The 21,688-nt window shown below is 47.5% G+C and overlaps 1 protein-coding gene across 5 annotated transcripts in view; it reads left to right on the top strand.

Moving 5' to 3' along the window:
• The window catches only part of LOC144792165 (oxysterol-binding protein 2-like), a 1,552,312-nt gene that overhangs the window by 1,401,769 nt on the left and 128,855 nt on the right, over positions 1 to 21,688 (top strand). For all 5 annotated transcript variants that reach the window (XM_078667062.1, XM_078667059.1, XM_078667060.1 and 2 more), the window contains one exon: positions 20,775 to 20,895. In XM_078667062.1, coding sequence (XP_078523188.1) covers positions 20,775 to 20,895 — 121 coding nt within the window. The remainder of the gene's footprint in view (positions 1 to 20,774; positions 20,896 to 21,688) is intronic.

Genomic DNA, 21,688 nt, shown 5'->3' with positions numbered 1-21,688 from the left:
ACACCACATATGCTCATGGAACGACTATGGGGGGAACTCGCTCATTGAACCTAGACCACTTACGTTCTTTTATCCCCGCAAATACGTTCTAACTACGGGGGGAATTGGGGGTCGGCTAGAAATCATGTTCGGGGTGGGACTGGAGACGGCTGGCAGGGCAATCAAAGTTGGTGGAACGGGGCACCAACCTACAACAGATTTAGTTGCCTTGAAGAAGTCGATTGACTCACCCCAAAGATAGCTTGTTCAACTTGTTTTGATGGCACACTCTCTACATTTTGCCCTAAGCCCACGTTAATTCCATGTAACCATGAAAATAGTAATCCACCTGTTAGTATGGAATTGATTACAGGGGGGGAGCTTCCAACTGTCTAGATATTGATACAGTCCCCAAGCTCTCCAGCGATAAGATAGGCCTGGTAGTACCAGCCGAATATGGTGTGATGGGTAATCTCTCTCAAAGGGAGGGGAGATATGTAGGTTGCCCCATGATGTGTTGAGTTTTCCTGTGCCACCTTTATTGGATGTAGCCACCCCAAATGAAGGATCTCCTGGTAGCGGTTCCATTCCGCTATTGCTGTTGAGCACGGGGGGGGAGCTTGCCCGGTCCCCCTCGGAGGCCTCTGGAGGGGAAGCTCTATCTTTGATCCTGGATGAGGCCCCAGCACTGTCTTTGACCCTCATGCGAGTGATCATGTGATGGGTCTGGGAGGAGTTGGTGGCGAAGCCCTGAAGGTGCTTAGTTGGAATATCGCGGGCCTTGCACGGAATATCGACATACCCGATTGGAATTCATTTGTTGAATCCTTCGGGATTTGCTTATTCCAGGAAACCTGGTGCTTGGAACCACGCCATAAGGTGGGCTATACCACCTACTTTGTGCCTGCGCTACAATCGCCTGGAGGGAAGGGCCGCCCTTCCGGCAGCCTATTAATTTGGGCGAGTACCTCCCTGGGTTTCTCCATCAGGCCTAAGGCCACCAAATCGCCTGACCTACAGAGAATCTCAGCTAGAGGGCCACGTGGGGGGAGGAAGCTAGAAATCTTTAACATCTATGTCAGAGGAACAAGGGGTGGGACCTCCACACTGTCCGTTACGGGCATTGAGGAGGGTCTTAATTCTTGTGGTCCTGACTCCCTTGTTATACTGGCCGGGGACTTCAATTGCACATTTGAACCCCTGGCTAGGGAGGACTTATTGGGTACCAGGGAGGATGATGCTAGGAGAGGTACCCCCCCCTTACACTAGCCCCTATCAGAAGTTGGACTCAAAGTGCCATTGACCTTAATGCTCTCTGCTTGGAATATGGCCTCAGGGCAACCAATGGTAGATCAAACTCAGATTCCACAGGGGCACATACGTTTAATAGAGTGGGTCACTCCTCGCGAATTGACTTCATTCTTTTGAACTATAGTCTTTGGGCTCACCTGATAGACATGGTGGTTTTACCGTCTACTGTCAGCGACCATAACCCTCTATTTTTGTCCCTGTCCTCTTTATGGACGGGTGTGACCTCAGCCCAAACCCCACACGTATGGAAAACAACGCATGAAGTATGCCCCTCTAATTGTGGCAGGCGTCTAAAATGGAATTCCATTGCTGCAAACGAGGGAAAGATCCTGGGTGTAAAATCCATAATGTCTAATACTGCGTTGCGTTTAGACTCCTCTGGAGTTAGCATGCATGAGGTTCCAATTTTGTTTGCCAAAACCATAAACGCGTTAGGCGAATTGTTTATGGTTCGTTCTCCAGACACAAGGGGCAATGCAAGAGGTAGACCCATGGGTAATGTGGGCTGGTTTTCCTCTGCTTGCCGTGTTGCTAAAAGGGAGCTAATGAAAGCGGTGAAAGCAAAGGATGGGGGCCAGATTAGTATCGCAAGGAGCAACTATAGAAGGACTTTATCTAAGGCAAGGGCCGAGCATGAGAACCAGTTTTGGTACGATCTGAAGGTGGCTAGCACAAGGAAGGACTCCAAGGGTTTTTGGGACCTAATAAGAGCTAGGGACAAACCCGTGGACTCTCTTATAACATGCAATATAACTGAGCGAGTGTGGTTTGATCACTTTTCCCAGCTTTATACAATGGTTGCGGGCTCCGAGGCTACCCTGATGGAACAGCACCCCATAGTTCGCACAGACCTCAATGAGGAATTCCTATTTACACCCAAGGAAGTAGAAGGGGCGATTAAGTGCCTTGTCCCCAACAAGGCAGCGGGCCCTGACGGTCTTCCGGGAGACTTGCTCCGCGTTAACCCAGTCGAGTGGGGGAGACTTATTGCCTCCTTAATGAATGCTTGCTTGGCTGGTGCGACTCTCCCGGATTCATGGAAGGACGCAGAGGTCGTCCCGATCTTTAAGAAAGGGAGTCGGGACGACCCTGCTAATTACCGCCCTATAAGCCTCTTGGATTCCACGCAGAAGGTGGCAGGCAAAGTGGTTCTAGGAAGGGTCTTGCAGTGGGTTGAGGAGAACCATATTCTTTCAGACTTTCAGGCTGGCTTTAGAACTGGTATGGGGACGATAGAGCAAGCATTTCGCTTAATGATGCTTTTCTGGAAAGTGGTTGTACTGGGCAAAGGCAGTTTGTACCTTGCATTTATAGATCTAAGGACTGCCTTTGACCTGGTCCCACGTAACCACCCCTGGAGTGTGCTCGATGCATTAGGTATTCCCCCATACTTACTAAATATGCTGATAAAGTTTCACGCAGACAACTTTGCACAGATCAGGTGGGGCAATCAGGGGCAAAAAACATCACGAATACCTGTAAATAGAGGCGTCCGCCAGGGTTGTGTGCTAGCCCCCACTCTGTTTTCATTGTATGTTAACGGAGTGGTGGAGCATTTGCTGCAACATCCAGCAGATGCACCATCCCTGGCTGGCAGGAGAATACCTACCCTTCTATTTGCAGATGACACCCTCCTGATCTCCAAAACACCAGCGGGTCTGCAGAGCCTCCTAACCAGCTTTAAGACCTTCTGTGACTCAAGGGGTCTAGTTATAAACACAGGGAAGACTAAGTTCCTGGTTTTAAATCCCCCGAAGAAGTCCGTTAATCCACCTACCCTAGATTCAGTTCCACTCGACAGGGTCAAGGAGTTCGATTACCTCGGCATTCCTCTCTGCGACTCTATGAGTTGGAAATCCCATCATCAAAAGATGCTGCTGACCCACAAGAGGGTGGTGGGGGCCCTCCTTAAGGAACAACGTGCCTCTTCCCTCAAACCCATTGCACCGGTTCTCGACATCTACAGGGCACGAGGTGCCAGTGCAGCTCTTTATGGGGCAGAACTCTGGGGTGTACAGAACGTGGACCAGTTGGCCCGCTCTGAAAGCAAATTTCATAAGGATTTAATGGGCCTTCCCCAGAGCACACCAACTCTTCCTCTTCTTTTAGATATGGGCACCCGCCCCATTAGTGATCAGGCGAGGCTGCGCCCACTCCTTTTGTGGGCACGTATTTGGAGAGTCCCAGAAACGTCCAGCTATGCAGAAGGTTTAAAAGAGATCCTCCTAACGCCTGGCTGGGCTAAGGTCCATTGGCTAAGGGAAGTCAAGCGCCTTCTTATAGGCCTGGGCCTTGAAGATGCCTGGATTACTAGAACTGCCCCGCCCAAGTCAACCCTGAAGAAGCTATTTTGGAGTTGGGTGATTGATGGCAGAAATAGTAATGCCAACTTGTGCAGGTCCACGGTGGAATTTCTTTTGGTCAAGGAGGTGCATTTCTGCGAGCCGTATTTGGATACTAATCTAATCTCCTGGGACAGGGCTCTATATTTTAAATTTAGGGTAGGCTTACTTCCAGTGGGGAAACTCACTGCCAGTTGGAAGGTCCCGGCACAGACAACTCCCTTTTGCCCTTGCTGCCTGAACAGAATAGAGTCAGTTCCACATCTATTGTTCGAATGCCCGGCCTATGCAGTCCCTCGTCCCAGATGGCTGAAGCCACTCTGCAGAGAACTTGGGACTAGATCCCATAAGGAGGCCTTAAGAATTCTAAAAACGGACCCTCGACCCCTGTTTGCATATGGATTGGCGAAATATTTAGGCTGGGCATGGCGTATTAGATCCAACAGGCTTCTGTACCTTGTCTGATATGTACTTTAGATTGTTTTTATGTAACTTCTTATGTAATTTGTTGTACGAATTGTATGTTTATTACTCATGCACTGGCTTTTACTGTTTTTTATGTACATGTATTGCTTTTTATGATATGAACTATATCGAAATAAAGCTAATTACTACTACTGCAATTCACATCAGGCGGGCAGACACACAGTACACTGAAATGCCAACTTCTGAAAATGTTTAACCAAAGGGGATGATGGACGGAGTGTTGAACATTGCATGCACTCACCCCCAGTCAACTGATCTGGGTCCACTCACCAATACACCTGGTACCGTGGTTCTCCATCTCCCCATGGTTAATTATTTGACATGGAATGTGAAAGGGCTAAATAACCACTGTAAGCCAGGCAGGTGCTAGACTACCTCGGTCATCATAAAATGGACATGTCAATGCTACAGGAGACGCATTGTCCCCCCTAGGAACGCCCGTGTATTTGCTGCATCCTTTGGCTCACATAGGAACTTTTGTTCATATTCCACTTACTCCAAAGGTGTATTCACTCGCGTACGGAAATCGGTCGATTTTTAACTCATAGAAAGAATTGCAGATGCTGGCGGTAGACTCGTTGTGCTGCTGGTTGGTACTCTTGACGGGGATTGCCTGCTTCTGATCAACATATATGGCCCAAACATCAACGACCCCGCTTTTTTATTTTCACAATATAGCACAGATGTGCTCTAAATATCATGACTGGACCACTATCTGGGGGGAGGGGGGAGATTTCAACTTAACTCTTCCCATACTGCATGAAAGATACTCTGACTCCCCCTGCCTGACACTGCTCACAAACGTAACCCTAACTCATATTATGCAACTCTATGATCTGGTATATGCTTGGCGAGCACTTCTCCCCAACCAAACGGAACACACATTCTACTCCCCAGTGCACAACACTTTTTATTGAATAAATATGTGATTACTCTTGCGGAGTGTTTACATTCTGCCCCACACCTTGTCTGACCACTCCCCGGTGAAATTTCCTTTTCATCAACCGACCCCTGCTCCTCAGTTTCACACATGAGATTCAATGGTTCGAAACTCTGAGGTGAGGTGTTTTGCAGCGAGGTTTGCACTGCCCTACTTGAGTATTTTTAGCTCAATGGGTCTCGGTTGGTAATGTCACCACATCTTGGGAGGCCTTTAATGTATACATTGAAAAATTAGTATTTCCAAAAGTGCCTTAGTATTGAAATCCATTAGGTCCAGACTATCCTGGCTTAGGCAGCTGGAGACCAACCTCTTCACTATGACAGACACCGCACTCTTGGCACACTTGCAAGATACGTTGCAGGAATATAGAGAAGAGGCAGAACATGAGGTGCTATACATGGGACAGGGTGCTCGGGAGAGGGCTTTCTGAGAGGCAGATGGGTCGGATAGGACTCTTTTCTGGATTGCTACTCGTGAGCACATATCACTCTGGTCGCCTCTCGGCTGGACTAATGCAACTCACTGTACCTCAACATCAATGCAGTCTCCCTTAATAAGCTCCAGGTGGTACAGAACGCAGCAGTGGGCTGATTCTTAAAATTCCCAAGCGCCATTCAACCAGGAATGGGATTTGCTCCCAGCATTGGCTCCCCATCAGGAGGCGTATCTGCTGTAAGGTTTTAAGCATGGTATTCAAGGCCATACATATTAAGGATACATCATATCTGAAATCTTTTTTTCAGTGGTATACCCCTGGGAGGCTCCTGAGATCCTCCTCTCAGAAAAAACATATGATTCTCATGTTTCGCAGGACTAGATGGGGTGGCCACTCTTTCTCGGTAGCAGCCGCCAAGCTATAGAATTCTCTACCCACCTTTATCTCCAAACACAGACTCTTATCCAGTTTTTAAAAACATCTGAAAACCTGGGTTTTCTCATCTTAGGTTGTTGCAGGTGTTTTTTTTTACCTTTCTCCTCTTTTGTCTGCTATAGTGCCTTGACACCCTCGGGTATTAGTGCGCTTTATAAATAATATCCTATCCTATCAGTGAGATGGGTGATGTTTCTAACTGACACGGTCTTAATACTTAAGACATTTCAATGATATTATAGATGCCGCGTATGGGGGGGCTACCTGTCCCGGTCCTCCTATACGCGGATGACGCTGTTCTTATAGCACGGACTGGCATGGGTTTGCAAAGACTTTTGGATCATTTCGGCCTCTTTATGGAAGCCCTCGACTTAAAAAATAATACTGCCAAATCCCACGTTATGGTCGTAGGGCCTCGAAAGAAAAATATGAAGATTAGATCCTTCAGCACTAACAACTCATCAATATCGAGGGTGCCTTCCTTTTGCTATCTTGGCGTCACTTTTGACGAGAGAGGAACTTGGAAGCCACAAATGAAACTCAAGGAAAATGGAGTTATTAGATCCACCACAGCACTTTTGAGCTTCTCCAAAAGATTGGGCTCGAAACCCATGGAAGCAATGACCAGGATTTATAGAGCCAAATGTGTGGCAATCGCAGCTTATGGGGCAGACATTTGGGGTTATGTCCCAACTCCAGGCATACAAATCGCTGAAAACAATTTTATACGGGCCCTTCTGACACTTCCGAAATCTTCTCCCATACACTCAATTCATAATGAACTAGGCATGGGATATGTCTCTGATCTTCTAAAAATGTCGCCAGTGCTTTGCTGGATTAAAACCTGGACAAATGAAGAAATCAGCCTGAATCACTTCATCCTTAAAGATTGTATATCTCTGGACAAAGCCCACACTATACCATGGCTGGCATATGTTAGAGCGGCATGTGCGAGGCTAGGGCGCCCGGAAATGTACTCTCTACCGCAAAATCTTAAAAAAGAGGATGTAAAGTGGGTAAAGCAGCATTTTCGGACCTTGTTGGAATGCGAAAGAGAAACGGTTCAACTCAGTAAACCTATGGTGAGATCACTTTTTCAACTTTCCACAACTACAGCTATGGAACCTTACTTAAAATATGTTACAAAGCCTTACCATCGCTTTTTGCTCACAAGGTTTAGATTTAACTCGATCCATCTTATCCTGGGCTCATATACAGTGTGGGGTACCCCTGATAATCTTCCCCCTTGTACATGTGACTGTTTTTCAACGCAGGATACTCTGCACCTGGTCATGTTCTGTGAGCACTACCTGATGCCGAGGAAAAAATTTCTTGTTCCTATCTTGAAACCTTTGAATTTCGTCCAGGTACGCCCAGCTTTATTATACCTCCAGATGCTGAATTCGGTGCCGGTGGCATATGGTGTAGCTTGTTTTTTAGTAGCAGCCGCCAGACTGAATAAACTAAGAGCTGCCGCATCCCCTAATCATCAAATCTGACTTTCTGTATATTCTTTGGCAAGAATGCTTTTTAACATTGTGTTTTTAAAAGGAGTAGCAATCAATTCTTTACACTTGTTAAGTGATCTGTTTAATTCTATTTTATGTATCATGCACTGCTTTTATGGTTTTAATTAACCGATTAAAGTTTTTTTGACTGACTGACTGACTGGCCTTTATGCTTCCAGACCACACAGGGGATATGATGATCTTTCTGCATATCTAGACCAAGGGCACTGGGGTGAATTGACTGTGAGGTCAGGGAAAGTCTTAATTCTCCAATAACAATCAAAGACGTCTGAGATGCCATTGAGAATCTCCCGAACAGTAAGACTCCTGGCTCTGACGATCTACCCGTTGACTTTTATAAAGCTTACACTGCTGTCCTGGCCCCATGACTCCTCTATATGTATAATGAAGTGATCATAAAAGGCACCTTACCGCACTCGATCATGGAGACCACGATCACTGTCCTCCTTAAGCCAGAAAAGAACTTACCTTGTATAGGCCCTCACTCTTAAACACCAACAATAAAATATTTGCTGAGATTGTTGCTCAGAGGCTCCAGCCCTTAATGCCATCCCTGGTACTCCCACCAGTGTGGCTTTTTTCCACAACGCTCTTCTTCCTTCAATGTCCATACGTTGATGGCCCTCCTGTACACTGCTTCTATCGGTCACTGTCCTGCTGGATGCAGAGAAGCATTTGAATTTTTGGATTGGCTATTCATGATTGAAATGCTTTATAGACAGTCTTGTTAAATAGTTGTTATCTCTTATTAACTTACTGTACACTGCCCCCAAGGATAGAGATTGGGTGAATAAACTCTATTCATCCATATTTGATGTTGGTTGAGGCACACGTCAGGGCTATCCTCGGTCCCCATTGATCTTCACATTAGCTATAGAACCTCTGGCCTACTACGCACAGGAATGTCACTCACACAGAAGGTTGTGCCGCAGCGGTCAATCCTTATTCTGTTTGATGTATGCGGACAACATCATCCTATAAATTGAATGCCCAAATACTTGAGCCTGTTATCCACAAGGTTGTCCACTTTGGGGGATACTCCAGCCTCTCCATCGGTTGGTTTAAGTCTGAGATCTTTCCACTCAAGGAGGGATACCCAGGCGCGAACTATCCTCTAAAATGAAGCCCTGATGGCCTAAGTGACTTTGGGATATGGGTTTCCCATGACTATGATAATCTAATCCTTGCCAACTTTGGCACTGCCCCAAAACATTAAATGCTAGGGTGGAGCAGTACATGCTCCTTCCTCTGCCCCTTCTGGGGAGTATCTCATTAATAAAGATGGTTGTGCTTCCTTAGTTTGTACACCCATTTCCGAACCTCCTGATCCACCTCCCACTGCACTTTTTTGATCAGCTGAAGCAAACTTTATCTTGATTAAATCTGGAGGGGTGGCCAACCTAGAATAAGCTATGAAATTCTCATACAACCCCTACATAGCCTGATTTCCGTTCTTATTACCTTGCAGCACAGGCTCACTGTTTAAAATATTGGATCCCAATGCTGACTGCACCTATGCACGGCAGATTGCAACAGGCTAAAGCTCAAACCGACTCGCTTTTTAGGTAGCTCTGCTTAGTGCTGCGAATTGCACGACCTAATTGTGGTGCCTTGCCCTTACTTTTCATGCCAGGAGGGAACTTTCACGTGGCTTGCACAAGGGGAACTCATACTCGCCCTTACTCCCATTCAAGGACATTCCTATGCTACCACCCACAGGTGGGAAAGCCATGAAGGAACTCCTTTCCCAGATGGGTCTCCCCACATTGGGAGATGTATTTGTGAATGACACTTTTATCACACTGCAAGCCTTCTGCTTCCTTCAAGGTGTGACCGCCCTGGCGCCATTTTGGTACTTTCTGCTATAATATGTTTTCCAGGCGACTGTACCCTCATTCCCCTTTCTCCACCAGAAATTACACTTCTTACATCTGAAGGACGGACATGAGACACTCCATCTCATATCTCTAGATCAGTTATCTAACCTCCATGATAAGACATCCTGCCTGAGGCACTGCGTAAATGGGAGTCCTCCCAGGGCTACCAACTTTCTGATGATCATGGACATATTGCTGTTCGCAAGTTAAAAACATCCATTTCAATTATGAACAGAAGCTAATACAGTTCAAGTACCTGCACCAAAACTATTAGACTCCTGCTAAACACTCCCAATTTGCCAGGCATAATGCAATTGAATGCCACAGATGTAGCCTCATTAAGGCTGATTGTATACTTATGGCCTGGCCTTTCCCAGGCCTAGTGTTTTTTAGGGATTTACGTATTTCAGTTCCTCCCTGGTATTCTAGACATAAAACTTCTACCGTTCCCCCAGGTAGCCCTGTTTGGTGACACGTCAGCATTTCCGGTCTCATGCCGGCATCTTGCCCCTTTACTTTTAGTGCTTGCCATAGTTTGGATGCAGAAAAGAACCTTGTCGGTCTCGCACGGGCTCCAAGATGCAGCATCCTACCAGGACACGAGTGACCACTGTTCTGAATTAGCCCCTCCCTCCTCCTGCCTCTCTGATATCTGGGCACCAGTCCGATCCTATCTATGGCGTATCTCAGGGCACTCCCTCTCATGCTCTCCCTCTGGGAGCATATCTTCCTGATACAAAGTGCAGCTGCTCACCAATGTGGTGTCCTGCAGGACACAGTCTAGTGTTTTACCAGGCTCTCCCATGAGGGCTGGCCCATACACCCACAAATAGCCACTGAAAACAGTGAAGCACATAAAGGCAATTGCATTATGCTTACACAAGCTGTCTCAGCGCAGAATTAGTAGGTAGGAGCATGAGGCTCCAGGCTCATGTCTCCACCCAAATTCCATTGGAAACAGGGGCCATGAGCAGTGCCCAGTCTGCATGCACACCCAGACTGAACCAGAGAAGCAACTGCACCTGCCCCATAGCAGCCCCAAGTAACTGCAAGAACAACTCACTGTCTCCCATGCACCAACGGAGACTGCGGCAGCCAAGGAGCACCAAGACCACTGCACGCTGAGCCAGGCAGAAGGTTGACCTGGGGCATTGAAGGTGAGAAGTTGTTCCAGTCCCGTGGTACAACAATACCCTCCAGTGGCCATCTGACGAGAATGTGTGCTTCTAACAGCAGCCATGCTGCATTGGACAGCACCATTACACCCACCACTGCACAAGCTCTGCCACAGATTGGAGAAATTCAATTAAAAGGAGAGTGGTGGAGGAGCACCTCCTGGTTGTCAGTGGCAGGTACAAGAGATGAACGTGGAGCCACCGTGTGCAAGGTATGAGACAGACTGAGCATTCACTTGGGCTCATAGACAATGAATGACTGCACAAAGGAGCCTGTGGCAGCCAGCTCCCCCAGCACCGAATGGCCACTGTTGGCCCATCAAAAAGAATGTCACACAGTGACCAACCCTACTACGCACAAACCTATGCCGGACACAGCGCCGCAACAGCAAAGCCTTGTGGTGTAAGTACTGCGCCCTCGAGCGAAGAGGAGGCGGAAAGAAGGTTACCTGCCATCAATGAAGCCAAGCACCAAGAGGATCCCAGTGAAGGAGATCCCAGAGTAGGACTGTGTGGCCTGAACACAGAAAGGAGATAGTCTTCACCCTAGCTGCACTAGCACTGCACAGCAGAGGGTTAGAAGACTAATTAGGGAGTGCCCCCAACACTGCCTTAAATTGTGTCGTGCATCGGCCCATTGCAGACTTGACGAGAGTCGCATGTCTCTAAGTGGCAAGCTGCCACACTTGAAAATGAAAGGAGACCCTCCCCTCCTACAGAGATCGTGAGTTGCACCCAGAATACTTTTTTGAGGAAAAGCAAGGTGTGGAAGAGACTGCAGACCGGATCCATTAAAACATACTTAACTCCACTGCCGTTCACAAAATGGCTTATGCACCTGAGAAGAAGCCCAGTACTACAAACAGGACTGAACCTGCGACTGGGCTGTGACTGGAGAAGATGCGCAGTTCAATGGACATGACAGATCTTGCAGGAAGTCCCAGTGAGAAGTTCTGACAACATGGGCCTGTCACCACTACGCAGCATGAGCAAAGAAGACATGTGGCCGGATGCCACATTACACAGCAACCAAGAACTGAGGAAGAATAGAGCGTGGCACGTTGCCACATTGTAAAGAAGAAAAGGAGTGGAGAGAAAGGAGTGTGACGATCCTGTCACACAAAAGAACGGACGACCACAGGTGAACGGAAGAAATTAACAAGGGGACAAGAACGAGGACTCGTACCACTATCTGAGTGTACCTAGTAACACAAGCCAACCCTAGGGGTGTGGTGATGTCACGAGAGACAGCTCAGCGGGGAGTACCGAACATAAGCCGCCTGCATGCACAAACTGTGTATCTGCCTGACGCTTCGCAGTGTGACCATCCAGCCACCTGTCACCGGTTTGTTAGAGAAAATGGCATCCCTCCTTACAAACGTACATGCCAAAGAAGAGCTGCACCAAGTATACAGCAAGCTACATGGCTGCAAAGTCCCTCCAGTCACCCTTCCTCCATACAAGCCATCGCCACCTGTTGTGTAAGTCATCTAATGGCAACCTCTCCATCATTTGCCATGTGCATCACCACCACCCCGGGAGCATCAGGTAACAAAACTGGAGTCCTGCACCATTGCCATACAAATTGACAAGAAGCACTAGTGACAATCTGAAGAACCAGTGGCCACCTGCTCACCTGGTTTGCATCCTGATTTTGGTAGCGAGAACATGTTCTGACCAGGGCACATCTACCCCTAATCTTACACAAGTGACTAGGTAGTGGCTCCATGGTGGTTTTGTGGCTGTCCAGATGCAGACACCTATGCAGTCCCGTGGCAGCTCAATCAAGGGGCATCACCCAAGCGTGAGAGATGGACTTGACTTTGCCCCACCAATGGATTCCAGGAGGTTGCCAGTCCGTGTAACGAAGACTACAACAGGTCACAGCACATCAAAACTGTCTCTGAGGGATCAAGCAACATCATTGTCAAGCATTCAAAATGGATTCCACCGGTGCTCCTGATGCAACAAGTTTGAACTGTAAACCACCACCTGGATCACAGCAAGAGCACACTGGACTGATCAACATCACATAGGTGGACTGCCACCTGACTAGCATGATGCCTGGGAATCTGGACTTCATCAGCACTGTGTTTGGGTCCAGAGGTACCTGGTTAGGTTAGTGCACGTACTCGTGGCAAATCCTAAGTATAATACCCAAGTGTGTGGGAGTTTCTTATTTACAAAGTATGTGGGCCTAGAGCCCACAACTTTACCACCATATTTTTCTACAATCTTTCCTTACACTGGCATTGTTAAATGAGATCGGCCTTGCTCAGACTGTTTCTATATTCTGAGTGTCTGTATTGCTCTTTCTGTTTGGACTGCAATTTACTTGGTTGTGTTATTAAAATGTCAATGAATACAATTTAAAAAAAGGAATTAATTAAAACTGGGTCGTCATCAGGACATGATTGGATTCAGCCTGTAAAATAGGATAGAAGAGAAAGTAACTGGGGTCATGGCAAATTTAGCCTAAAATAGTTAGGGCCAACAAAGTTTGCTATCTCACCTCCATCACAATGGAACAAATGCTGCCAATATTGGGGGATAAACAAAACAGTTTTAGTGCAGACTGTAGTTTGATAAACATGCTACTGTACCAGGTGCTTACTGTAGGAATATTTGAAGCAGTTGGACTTTATTTTGACAAAAAATTGGAACCAAGATCTTATTAACGAAAGGAAAGTGAGTAAGTGCTCTTAATATGCAAAACAATTTGTTCACTTAAGTTCCATGCATGAAATACCAAGAGTCAAAAGATCCCCAGAAGCTCTGTGGGAATTTAGAGGAGCCACATTGTATTGTATGATAAAATATTGTTTTCCTTTTGGAACTCATTCTGCCCATCTCTCCTTCCTATTACGCCTCTGCATTAATGCTCCTCATTCTCAGACTTTTTCTTCTGCTTTCCTGTTCTTTCCTATCATTCTTTATCCCCTAGTACCATCTCTCTGTTCGTCACTTTTTCTCTATAGATGATTCTTGTTTTCGTCCCCTCTTTCACTTCAGTCCTTCTCATTCTCTGTCCTTTCTTTTCACCTCTTCTCATTATTCTTTTCTCCCTGTCTCCCACTTCCTTCTCTGGTTTCTCCATCCTCCTTCTTTCTAGAGCTTTTACTTGCATGTTAAATTCTCCATCTGTAAGCCTTACTTTTCCTACCTCATTTTTCGGTCTTTATCCTGCTCTCATCCTTTCTCTCAATTCTTAATGTCCTTAAACCTCCTTTTTCTACTTCCATTTTACTTACCATACATTTACACTCTTATCCTTACTTGCATCTTTTTCCTCTTTTCCTTTCCCTATTCTCTCACCACCCTCTTTTCCTTGGCCTGCTCCCCAAGTTTCTTCCCCTGTTTCCTATAGTGTGTAATCCTCTCTTCATCTTCTTTTCTATTTCTCTTCATTATTTTGCTTCCATCCCTTCTCTTCCTTTTTTATCTCCACTGACCTCTATCCCCATTTTAATCCTACCTCCTCTTTCACTTCTTCTCCCTTCTATACCTGTCTCATTCCTCCATTTACTTTTAAAGGCACAAGAAAATGACAATATAGTTATTGTACTTGTGTGAGGAAGGTTGATATTGGAAACCATGTGTTAGAGGCTTCCCTGGTATCTGATGTCCGCTAATGTAAGTCGGCACCTTGCACCAGTCCAGACAACCCTTATGGTGATTTAAGAGGTCTTAGACAACCTTAGAAAGCTCTCTAAGTGGTAAATGTGGAGATCAAGCTTAGTCCAGAAGGAGTGTAAAGTAGCTTATTTTACTAGCATGCAATCTTATAGTATAGATTAAGTGGAAAGAACCACATATTTATATAAATATGTATTTATTATATAATACTCTCTAGAATGTTTAAGTATCTCCAACAAGTAGATAAACACAATGCACACAATACTTTAGCGAAGAAACTCAGTAAATAGTATGAAATACACAGTGGCCAAAGGGTGGGACCAAACCGTATACTAAGAAAGTGGTATAAGAACCACAACTCAGATCAAGACAGTGTCAAGAGGACTTTGAATTGCAGGGGACCCACAGAACCACCCAAGGTAAGTAGATAGAGACCATATGAAGAGCGTGTGCAGTGTGGGAACACAGCTGCGTGCTAAATATAAGTCTATGTGCAAGTCGTGGTTGGATTTGTAAAGATTAAGGACCCTTCCCAGTGGACCCCGACTAAACCGTGTGGAAGACAGAAGGTTTGAGAGCCACCCCACCCATGGATACCCTAGTACCAACGTTACCTACACCAGGGAAGCCAGGTGCATATGTGTGAAGTGGTGTCGGAAACCACTGCCAGACCCAATGGAGGACTTCAGGAACGTGCTGCTGCTGGAAGAGGAAAAAGTGTTTGTGGGAATGCAAATGTGGACTCTTGAAGAGGAGTACCTGAAAGCAGAGGGGACAGAGTCTCTGTCACTCAGGGGTGACTAGGAAACTTGGATGACAAATGACCTCCGATATCGGGTGCTTCAGGAAAGATGATGACCATGACTCTGTAACTGTGAGGACCAAGCGATGATGAGAAAGACCAGGACCCACATACGAGCGGTCCCACGAAGGATCTCGAGTGCTGAGGGGTCGGTGTCTGGCGGGAGCTCCAAAAATCCTTGGCAAAAGCAAGCCACGCAAGAATCAAAGCAGGAGCAACGACGGAACTAGCAAGTTCCAGGGCACTCACCAAAGGCAGGCGAGTCAGGACAGGCCCGAGCAATCAGGGGAGCCCAAAAGAAACAAGTGTGACCCGCGATCGAATGCCCAGGCTGGAGGTCCTAGAGTCGGAATAGGACCCCAAGCGGCTCACCAAAAGATGCAGGCCCCGGTGCACATGCACAATGTAGTGTAGGTGAAGATTCTGGACACAGGGGATGCTCGAGGTTGGGGCTACTCGGAGCCTGAAGATCTCCTCAAAGAAGCCAACAAGCCTTTGCAACTGCAAGATGGATGTGGTACACAGTGGTTCGGTCATTGCAACCCCCACAAGGAATACTGGCCTCAAACTTGGTGAGAGGGTAGGGCAAGCCTCGGGGCTTTGAAAAATCACCACCTGTGTTGCAGAGCCCACAAAGTCCGGAGGAGCTCAGGATCTGCAGACCGGTCGACTTAGTTGCAGTGCCTGCAAATGCAGGGGAGTGACTCATTCACTCCAAGGGAGATAATTTCAGGTATCTTTGATGCTTCACAGGCCTTGGAGGTTCCTGTATGATGCACCAGCACAGACAATGCAGCAGACTGGAAGGAAGACAAAGACAGGCCCAAACGAAGTCCTGCGAAGTCCACGGTGCCCAGACGGTAGAAGTGCAGTGGTGTCTGATCAGAATCTTATCCCACAACAAATCTAGGGACCTACACCCAGGTAAGCCCTTAAGTACCCTAGGAAAAGGGTTGGGAAGATTCAGGGGACCCTCCCAGGGGAGGGTCTGGACAGAGGGGAGGTTACTCTCATGTCCTTTGTCCAGTTTTATGCTGGACTGTTCCCATGCAGAACAGGGTCAAGACTGATTTGCCTATGGCTGGGTCCAAACTGGGGTGAGGTGGATTAAACGCAGATCTTTGTGACTGGGGTGAACGTTTGCATTGTTCAGCATTACGTCCATCATTTGTTACTTTTGCTTACATTGTAGATGGGGCAAAGGGTGTGTAATTGAGTGGTCCAGAGGTTAGGCAGTGATATGAGATTAACAAGGTGATTAGCTAAGGAAATGGGCCTCAGGTAGGCTGACATGCAAGCTCAGCATTGTCACAAGCGGGTGGGCAGCTAGGGATGTTTGCCAGAGGCCTCTCTTTTTTCAGAGCCCTCTGCTGCCACTGCTCAATGTAGTTATGTATCACAAATGCAGGCCTCACTTATTTTTGCTTTCTATTCATGGTAAGGCAAGTAACATCACTTTCCACTAGATAGTTCCGTATCCTGGAGCAACCTCAGAATTTGTTCAAGGTGATTGATCTTCTTTTGACTGATGTCCTCATACATCAGAGAGGGACCCCACGTGACATTACTGACCGAGTGCCTATAAAAGCTTCTTACAGGTTTGTACTGGAGTTGGCATAGAAGCAGCTCTGCAAGTATTAAAGAAGGTGGTCCATGAGAGAGAATTCTTGAGCCTTTTCCTGATTTTAGGGGCACAAATAGAGAGTGCTTTCTATCTGCTGCATTCTGTGATGCTTTTTTTTAGACAGCTCGGGCTGTCGCACTGTGTTCCCTGGTCGTCATCATGGGAAATCCCGCTGCCCGGGCTGTGGCTGGTGCCCGACCCGCTCGCTCACCTCACGGCCGAGCAATAACACCTCCAGGATGGGCTTCGGATGCATGCTATTAAACACCAGGTCAGCATGCAAACATGCGCAGGACATCTATGAGCTTCTCGATATAGAGAAGCCACTATGCCTCATGCTTACTGAGACATGGTGGGCAGACTCTTCTAACCCTGACGTCGCTATGGCAATCCCGCCTGATTATAACATCTTCAGAAAGGATAGAGCCAAGGGGAGGTGGAGTGGCGCTTGTGGTCCGGAAAGGAACCCCCTGTGCGATCCTGCCAGCTATTGACATCCGAGGCTCTGAGACCCTAGCCTTCTCTATCACTCTATCGCCCCATCAATCCTTTAAGGGACTGCTCATATACAGGCCACCTGGTGCTCCCGGCACCTTCTTTGAAGATCTGGACTCGGTGCTGGTGGAGTTGGCCCTGAAAGCTGAACATTTTATCGTGGCAGGCGATTTCAACTTTCGGTTGGATGATCCTTCCGATCCGGCTGCCACCAAACTCTCTGAGGCGCTGACCCCTCTGGGACTTATCCCTTACCTTCAGGAGCCTACGCACGAGAAGGGGCACACCCTTGACCAAGTTTTCTCGTCTGTCCCTCTCGAGGGTATAGAGGTTACTCCTGTCCTTTGGTCAGACCACTTTCTTGCCAAATTTGTGATCAAGGGCATAGTGAAGTCAGTGCCTATCCTGGCACATCAACAGGGTCGTGTCCATAGGGCATTCCACCGAGTAACCCCAGAGATGCTGGCTCAAGCAGCTGTGGTCCATCCCTGCCTCCTCTCAGGCGATCTAGACAGGGATTTGCAGACTATGCAGGACTGGTTTTTGGACAGGCTAAACGATCTTGCCCCGGAAGTAACATCTCGCCCGACACCGAAACGGGTCTCCGCGCCTTGGTTTACCGCTGCACTGTCGGCTACGCGGCAGCAGTGCAAGGTAGCCGAAAGAGCTTGGCGGGCACAATATGACACTGTTGCCAAGTTGACCTACAAAACGGCGGTTAAGGCTTATCACCGGGACATTCGCCTGGAGAAAAAAGCTTATTTAGCCAGGAGAATTGACGCCGCCTCCAACTCCTGCAGGGAGATTTTCTCCATCGTGAGAGAATTCACCTCCCCCTGGTCTAACACCTCGGACCAAAAACCATCCGGTACCTGGGCTACGGACCTTGCTGACTTCTTTACGAGCAAGATCCAACGCATCCAGGAGTCATTCCTGGTACCAGTGTCGGTGGGCCAGACTGAACTGGACATCATCACACCGCCACAGGCCGGGCCAGGGGTGACGCTGAGTGTGTTTCCTCCAATCTCTGCTCCGGACTCGCTGGCTCTAATGGGCAATTTAAATTCAGGTTCTCCCCTCGACCCATGCCCTGCTAAATTTTTAGCGAAAGTAGCGGAGGTGATTAACCCGCTGGCCAATCCGCTTTTGAATCTTTCGTTGAGGCTGGGTGTGGTCCCGCAAACCTGGAAACAGGCGATGGTGATTCCCTTGCTCAAAAAACCTGGCCTAGACCCGAAGGCCCCAGTTAATTATAGGCCCATCTCTTTGCTGCCGGCCCTCACGAAGATTCTGGAAAAGCACGTTCAAGGCGTGCTCTCCAATTTTCTTGAATCTAATGAGATCCTGCACGCCACCCAATCGGGCTTTCGTCCCCATCTTAGCACTGAGACAGCGCTCCTGGAGGTTTCGGAAACCATTAAAGGTGTTCTGGACTCTGGGGGCAAAGTCATGCTGGTGATGTTAGACCTGTCGGCGGCTTTCGACACCGTTCCCCATGCTGGTCTTCTCGCAAGACTTCGCGAGATAGGCATACGGGGGACGGTGTTCGACTGGTTTTCTTCCTTTCTTGCCGGCCGCCGGCAAACGATCTGGGCCCCGCCTGATTCCGCCGTGATGCCGCCTCTGGGAGTCGGGGTCCCTCAGGGCTCCATTTTGAGCCCGACCCTCTTTAACATCATTATGACCCCGTTGGCGGCGCTGGTGGAGTCGCATGGTGCCCAGATCGTATCTTACGCAGATGACACCCAGCTCATCTTCTCTTGTAAGAGAGGAGGTGACTTTGACGGGGACAGTATTCGGGATTGCCTTGGGGCTGTTTTTCACTGGTTCCATCTAAACAGCCTTAAGTGCAATTCCGACAAATCCGAAGTACTTTTCTTTGGGTGTGACACCGAGCCTGACTGGCAGACTTGGTGGCCACTGGATATGTTCCCTCCATCCTGCTCCTCTCAGGTTGCAAAGAATCTAGGGGTGAAGATGGATAACAGGTTAACCCTGAAATCTCAGATACTGGGGGTGTCGGGCATGTGCTTTGGCATCCTCAGGATGCTGCGGAGGTTCCTTCCTCTGTTATCCGTGGAGCATAGGACGCTGACAGTTCAGGCTCTGATTGGGTCCAGGTTGGATTATTCCAACATTCTTTACCTGGGCCTTCCAGAGTACTTGCTGCAGCGGCTTCAAGTGGTGCAGAACGCCGCGGCCAGGGCAATCTTCGGCCTTAGTAGGCGCTCCAGTGCCTCTGGCCTGTTGGCAACTTTACATTGGTTGCCCATCCGCAAGAGGATTGCCTTTAAGGCGCTGACTTTGGCCTATAAAGCTCTGCACAAGGGGGGAGCTAAGTACCTCCAAAAGAGACTGGTCTTTTACCATCCGACCAGATCTCTGAGGTCGGAATCCCTGCACTTGGCTGCTGTCCCTCGGGTAAAGAAAACGCGCCTTGGCGGCCGCTCTTTTGGATTGCTGGCATCTCAGCTATGGAACTCTTTGCCACTGGCCCTGCGGGGAGCCACTAGCTTGCTGGCTTTTAGGAAAGGCCTTAAAACGTGGCTGTTTACTCAGTAGCCGGTCTCTTTCGAATCCTTGGATCACTTCTCTTTTAGTCTTTTTTTTTTGGTGTTATGTTATTATGTTGCAGCTTTTTCTTTCTCCAATAAAAGCGCCGGGACACTCTTTTTGAGTAGCCGTGCGCTATAAAAATGATTAATTAACATAACATAACATAACATAACATTACACATGCAGTGCATTGTCCTTCATTGTGCTGGGCACACCTTTAAAAAGATGTGTCCGGTGCATTGAAGGAAAATTCACCTCATGATGGGGAATGCACTGACCCCAGGGCAGCTACAAAGTCATGCTGCCCTGGGGACAGCACATTCACATGAAATAAGGAGCGGGAGCTTTCAAGCCGCTCTGTGTTTCACTGTGCAGGCAGCAACCTGTCTGCACTCTTAAAGGGGAATAGAGATCCCCTTACAGGCGGGTGCAGTCAGTGGCTGCACCTGCCTGCAAGCGGATGTGTGGGGGGTTCAAAGGACCTCTTTTGTCCCCTCCAGAGGGCTGCTCTCAGGGGAAGCACTAACATTGCGCCATCTTTTAGGTGGCACCATGTCAATGAGTCTCCTGACGGCTTCTGTCCCTCTGTACCTGTGTCTGTAATACGGCGCAGGCGCAGAGGCAAAGGGATTCCCTCATTTGCATGGGGGCCCATGCAAATGAGGAAACGAACCCTTGAAGATAGCGCTGGCACTTTATGTGCATCAAAGCGGGCGCAAACACCCGTTGCTTTATGCAATACGTCCCTAAGTGTGACAACTAGCTAACAAGGGAATTGCATCATGCCAAGATTATTGATGATGCAGCTATATATATATATATATATATATATATATAGATGTGTCCAGTCCTTTAAGCCTTCCATTGGAATGACTTGAATTCTGGATTGTCAATCTCCTAGTTTAGAGTTTAAAGTTATTGCTTTATCCCCGGTATTGTGTGTTTGAAATTGGTCTCCACTTGATCTGTGCATTTTACCTGACAATGTTGCCTCACATGAGGTTAATTAGTTTAGAACGACTTTATGTATGTACATGCCCAGTGTCATGAGAATTCTACTCAATAAATATGAAAAAGATGCTAAAGAAACGTACACACAAATGATTAAACTGTGTTATGCAACTTGTGTTTTTGTGCTTTGTTCACAGGTGAGCCATCACCCCCCTGCAGCTGCCCATCATGTGTATTCTAAGCGTGGATGGAATTTATGGCAGGAAATTACCATAGCAAGCAAGTTCAGGGGAAAATACCTTTCCATCATGCCACTGGGTAAGAGAGTAGGCTCTTGTGTACCTTTGTCCTGCTGGCTTATTGTTAGGAAAAAAAGGTACAATTGAAGATCTCTTAGCGGTTTTGTTTACATACCTTCAAAATGGACTGAGGCATTGGCTAAGATAAAGGGTTTGACACTATTTGTTTCTAAACTTTAATTGAAAGAATGTATTTTAAGGAGTGTCTGTGTTTGCTTCAGTCTTCAGTCTGTTTTCTTTCCAACTGTGGCCCCCGAATATTGATGAGTCCGGCTCCAGCGACCTTTTCACCATATATTTATTTATTTATTTTTGGGGTTTTATATTGTGCTTACATGACCAAAGGGGTATCAGAGCGCTTTACAGCTGCATACATGTATAGAGACATAAACATTAGAATACAGTGACTAGCATCTGGAGTACTGGAGGTCACATAGACCGCGGTCATTGACCAGATGCATAGAGATAACGCTTGAGGAAAAATTATTTTAGTTGTCTCTTGAAGTTCGTGAAGGAGGAATTAGTCCTGATGTGGGTAGGGAGAGAGTTCCAGATTTTTGGGGCATTCCCTGAGAAAGAGCAGGAGACCTTTGGGGGGATTAAGAGGAGCGAGTTGAAGCTTCTTAGGTTTCTTGATTGTCCCGCTTTTGTGATTTTGGCTGCAAAGTAGTTCGGTTTGGCTGTGTGTAATGCTTTATGGGTGAGACAGGCAGTTTTGAAAGCGCAGCGTGCTTCGATGGGCAGCCATTTTAGTTCCTGTAATGCAAAGGTGATGTGGTCGTATTTCTTGGTGCCTGTGACCATTCTTGCCG

The sequence above is a fragment of the Lissotriton helveticus genome, chromosome 11 (genome assembly GCF_964261635.1).
Source record: "Lissotriton helveticus chromosome 11, aLisHel1.1, whole genome shotgun sequence".
NCBI lineage: Eukaryota > Metazoa > Chordata > Amphibia > Caudata > Salamandridae > Lissotriton > Lissotriton helveticus.
The sequence above is the reverse complement of the archived record's forward strand: the minus strand, read 5'-3'. Positions and strand labels throughout refer to the sequence as shown.